Genomic DNA, 5312 nt, shown 5'->3' with positions numbered 1-5312 from the left:
TCGAAGGACCAAGGCCCCCCCTTCCAGAATCCGGTCCATACCAATTTCACCAAAGAACTGGAACAAATAAAGTTGACCCTCAATTTCAGGAATAAGAACTCCCTTTACTTGTCTCCAGATGTCTGCCGATCAGTTCTTCGTCGTTCCGAAATTTATCAAGCGATCAGTCGGGAATCTCCCCACCAACCATGGTTGAAGAGATGATGAATGTGGATCAGATTCAGATGGTGCCATGAGCACAACATCAGTCTCATCGGTGGACAATGATAAGTCTGCCATCATTGAATCCATAATGCCAAGGAAATTTGAGAACCAAGAGCGAGCAGAAGGAGAAAGGATCGGACTTTCAACAGGGAGAGAAAGAATCTTAAATTATATGTTATATGTCCACGAAAATGATGAAATTTGAATTAATACTATATATATATATATTTAAAGTGTATTATCTGCCAGAGTTTGTTGAAGTACTCTTGAACTTCTCATTATTATTTACGTTCTTGAAGATATTATTTATTATGTACTATATCAAGTTTAGTATGATAAGTCAATATATGTCCCATGGTGAATAATTATCTTTAAGTTTCAAGTGCATATATCACAAAAGAAATAAATGCTCTCCTGGCAAGTAAAATGAATTGAAGAGAAAATTAAATAACCTGAAAATAAAGAGTCGATTGTGCAATAATATCATCTGCAATTTCCATCATTTGATCATAAAATTCAGAGTATTTCATGCATGCAAAGATGAGATCTATACAACAACAGGTACACTAAGAATGTAATTTCTGAAATGACATGAACCTACAAGAAGAAAATGGAGCTTGAGGAAGCTGTCACTAAGCTGGGGGCATCTACTCGGCTGGCGAATCCGTACTTCGTCTCACAAAGAGCTTGCTTATGTCCTCAGTCACCACGTTACTTCTACAAAATTCAATTCATATATGGTTAAAAATGTGTTCATCGGTGGAAGTGCAACATATCATGTGTGAAGGAACACTACCAACTGTATGGACACCAAAAAATGTTCACATACACTGGCATTTGTTGGATAAAACTGTTGAATTTTGAAGTAGAGAAAATACAGTGAAGAAAGAATGCTACATTACAGGATTTAAGTATGGCGACACTACACAAGATCCCAATTTACGTCATGATACAACCATCAGAGTTTTACCCATTGGAACAATATGTCACGGATAAAGGCCTGCCTATATCTTCTGTTTCTCCATTCACTATGTTTCTTCTACTTTCAAGCACAAAAAAAAACCATTAGCAAACTCGATCTTTTTTTTCCAGCTGATGTTTGTATATATCCAGCCAGCTTACCTGGGATTTTCATTGGGGCACAGTTTCCAGCTTTCTCATATAATATATTAATAAGGATCTTACATCAGGGATCAATTGATGCCTAAGAGATACAAAACCAATAAAGGTGCCTCTTAGAGTAGAGACTGTTACTCAACAAATGCAATCTAGCACTGAACTCATAAGCTGTGCCCTCCAACCAAATAAACAGCAGGGACAAAAATGACCTTCCAGTCAAAAAAATTCAATAAAGAGACCTTTCAGTCAAAAAATTTCAATAAACATCATATATGAAAAGAAGTAACGAATGTCAAACTCTTCACCACAATAGTGACTCCAATCAGAAAACATAATTATTGATAATTTCTACCTTTAAAGTAATGAAAGAAGTTGTAAAATAAGTACATAACATCTTGACATGAGATTCCATCTTAGCACCACTACAGAACTTCGAGAATAATGAAAGAATTCAGAAAAATTACATTAGATGATGATTATATTGTCACCACTTGGGCTGAACCGAACGTGTATCAGATACAATCAGTATTGGGAATTGTTGAAAAAAAATGTACAGTAAAAGTACCTTCCCACAAGCTGAGGTGGAAGAAGACGACCGCCTAATGTATCTGGAACATTCTTTGAGTGAGGCAAGGACCCTTTCGGAAATTTACTACGAGGATTATCGGCAGGTAATATATTCAACTCCCTCTTTCGTGCAGCACTTCGAGCCATAGCAGCAGCAACTCGGGATGAGTGGTCTGAAGCATCTAAACCATTTGAAGGCACAGAAGGAGAGTTCAAGAGAAAAGATGCATCAGGAAGTTTCAGCTCGGAAGACTCTGACTGATTAGAAACATTTTTCATTTGTTTAGTCAGTGAAGATGCCGCTTTCCTACATTGTGGAAAGAACAATATTAAAATTTAAAATAGAATGTTTCTTGTAAAACACTGGAATAGGGCTGAAAATTAATATCATCACAAAAAATCGAGGGCTATTATTATAGAATAGCTAGGAAGTATAGACACGGCTAATGAAGAAATTGTGTTTGACATGCAATCAGTGATAAAGGGAAAACTATATGGAGGCAACAATTACACCCCACCCATGCTGGCTATTAGATTTTGGCACATCAACAAGTCTACCAAATTCTTAGCACAGAATCAAAGGACATTCATGGGGACATCCACCTTGTTTAGAGGGGAAGTCTATGTGTACCTGTTTGGAGAGCCACAAAGAAAAGCTAAAAGAAGAAAACTAAGAATTGATAAATGGAATATGTAATTAACTGATGTGTCATTGCTTTTTGTAAGACTATATATCATGTATCCATACAAAATTTTTGACACGTTTGGACAATTCTGTCATAACAGAAAGCTGCCACCTGAAACACATTTGGGATTACAAAATGCCAATTCATTCTTTTTGTTTCCAAAGGAATAATATTTAATTCCTTTCTTCAACAGTACCAATCGAGCAGGTTATGAGGGGAAACAACAATTGGATGAGGTCGTTCCTCACTTGTCCACATGGACTTAAGCATATTAATCAAGCTGTCAAGTGCCTAGCAGTGTTTACAGGGAGAAGAGCCTAGCCCATAATAACCTTAAATGCTTGATGGAAATCCTTCCCATTTCCATTATTTACATCAATACATCCAGTGCTTCACTAATGTGGTACCTGATATTGTCCTCTTTCGGACAAACCATAAATTTATCAAATTTAAAATCCTTATCCATCTATGTGGCAGCAACATGGCAATTCTAGATGGAAAAAAAAAAACAGAATTCAGACCACATACCTCATATCTCCCACCAAACCAAGAAAATAGAATAAAAATGCGTTAAAGTATCAGATATTCAATCCTCAAGTCAAGGCAGACATGTAAAATTCCAATGCTCAATGACATTATTTTTGGCATTTGATGGAATCACAGAAAGAGAAAAGGCCAATTCCTAAATAATCAGAAGTGCTTGAGATGTGTTGTTCAATTCTAAGGATACTAGAGGAACAAAAAGAAAGGAAAGGAGTAAAATAACCACTATAGTTATAGGATCACCATAGATACAGGATTCTTTTTATAAAAAGTTGAGCCAGCAAAATTTGAGTTCAAAATCATCCACATTCCACAAAACAAAATACAGCTTTTACTTTCTAGAGTTCAGATCGAAACAGCAAGAGAAAAAATAGAAATCGAAGGAAAAGGCTAGTCCCTTTTACACAATATATGGGTATAGCTTTCCATGCATTGAACTTCATTTAGATGCCAATGCAACAGAAGAAAGGAAAAGGCGAGTCCCTTTTACACAATAAATGGGTATAGCTTTCCATGCATTGAACTTCATTTAGATGCCAATACAACAAAATAAAGGTTACAAGGAAACAAGTTTTTCAAGTTAAAGTCTAATACTTATTTGCTTTATTGTAGTCGCCAAGTCATTCCAATCAAATATCAAGGAAAGAGTTCCTCTAATTTTCTAAATTTTATATTCAAACCACAAATTCGCAGAGTAACGACAAAAAGTAAAAAATGTGATTTCTTAAAAAGCAAACACCCACGAGAAGTATAGGCAGCCAACTTACACATTTATGTTTTAAAAACTAAAATGTGTTTGACACAAACTTAAGAGACATAATCGTGAAAAACTGAAACTATCTCAATGCTCATAGAAGTGTGAACCTTGGAAGATCAAAGCTTTTAAGCCAATTATTAACTGAGATATCAAGGAGCCTTAGAAGAAAAGATAAAAACTTACGCATGTGCCATGAAGACAACATCAAGTCCAATGCCGTTTCCCTAATTCTTTATTTAATTGAATTTACAATTTGTGCAAATAACTTCCTCACCCTTCCCTTCATCTTTTTCTCTTTTCTTATTCCACCATTACATTCAAGATCCAGAGAGAATGATTTACAGTAATTTCAAACACATGCAAAAATATGCGTCTGATGCAGTATCAAGAACCTAAGTATAAACTTTCTGAAAGAGGTTACTTGCACATATGTCATTCTTCTCCATACATTAAGAGGGAAAACGTGCTTCAGGGACTCCAAATGTCCATTACCAAATATACATTTTACCTCAATATGAAAAACCCAGTAATGAAAAGGGACAATTTTATAAATCAGCTTCATTGCGCACTCATAGTTTTTAACTGTCACTTGATGTTGATCAACCATAAAAACGCTATTTATTTTCGATTGCTCGTATAAAATACAGAGAGCTCAAAAAAATTGAGGATCCGAGAAATTGAACAAAAAATTATCCAAATAATTATTACCTAACGAATCGAATTACAATTACAATCTTTAAAAATAGCAACATGGCAAGCAAACTTAATTAGTCACGCACATCAACATTGGTCCAGCTTGTGTCAAAAAATTAACATAGCCTAAGCTGGCATACTTACCGGGGCATTTACGCATAGGATAATCTCAAACAATAAGACGAGATGCAATCTCGATTCTTGAAGCAAAGATTCACACGACCAAGATAAGGGTTTATCTTTGGGAACTACCTGTTGAGTTCTTGACTACCTGTTGAGTTCTTGACGAGACGAAGCCTCGTTCATAGGCTGTCGTTGTTGAAGCTTCTCTGTTTCTTCTTCATCTGAAGACGATGCATAATCCACCAGAGACATGTCTCCGAATTTTTCACTTTATTTCTCCAGCGAGCTTTACAGAATAATAGTAATTTCCTCTGATTTATGTGTAGTTTGGTTTGGTTTTTGGTTTTTGGTTTTTTCAAGTTACTATCGAACGCTCAAAATAAAATCATTACATTGTCTATAATTATTTTTGTTGTGTTATCATTAACTGTGTCAGCTTTTTATGGTCACTAATTAGATAGTAAGCATATATGCATAAGTAGGTCTTTTGTCAAATGGTATCACGAATCTTCAGATATTCAAAATAAAAAAATAATACTCTTAGCATAAAAAGTAATATTTTTTCATGGATGACCCAAATAAGATATATGTCTCATAAAATACGACATGTGAGATCGTTT

General features: G+C 35.2%; 1 protein-coding gene across 2 annotated transcripts; it reads right to left on the bottom strand.

Annotated features, from left to right (window-relative positions):
- Window positions 1-674: 674 nt before the first annotated feature.
- On the bottom strand, window positions 675-5032 carry LOC140810171 (uncharacterized). 2 transcript variants are annotated; one of them, XM_073168034.1, is made up of 3 exons: window positions 4841-5032; window positions 1889-2197; window positions 675-1003 (listed from the first exon to the last, which is right to left on the bottom strand). In XM_073168034.1, exons 1-3 carry the CDS (start codon window positions 4942-4944, stop codon window positions 997-999), a joined length of 420 nt encoding a protein of 139 aa, XP_073024135.1. In that variant the 5' UTR covers window positions 4945-5032; the 3' UTR covers window positions 675-996. The 2 variants fall into 2 exon arrangements, with proteins under 2 accessions (XP_073024135.1, XP_073024134.1); XM_073168033.1 differs by having other exon boundaries at window positions 675-921.
- Between the last annotated feature and the right edge of the window lie 280 nt (window positions 5033-5312).

The sequence above is a fragment of the Primulina eburnea genome, chromosome 13 (genome assembly GCF_022965805.1).
Source record: "Primulina eburnea isolate SZY01 chromosome 13, ASM2296580v1, whole genome shotgun sequence".
In the NCBI taxonomy this organism is placed as follows: Eukaryota; Viridiplantae; Streptophyta; class Magnoliopsida; order Lamiales; family Gesneriaceae; genus Primulina; species Primulina eburnea.
The sequence above is the reverse complement of the archived record's forward strand: the minus strand, read 5'-3'. Positions and strand labels throughout refer to the sequence as shown.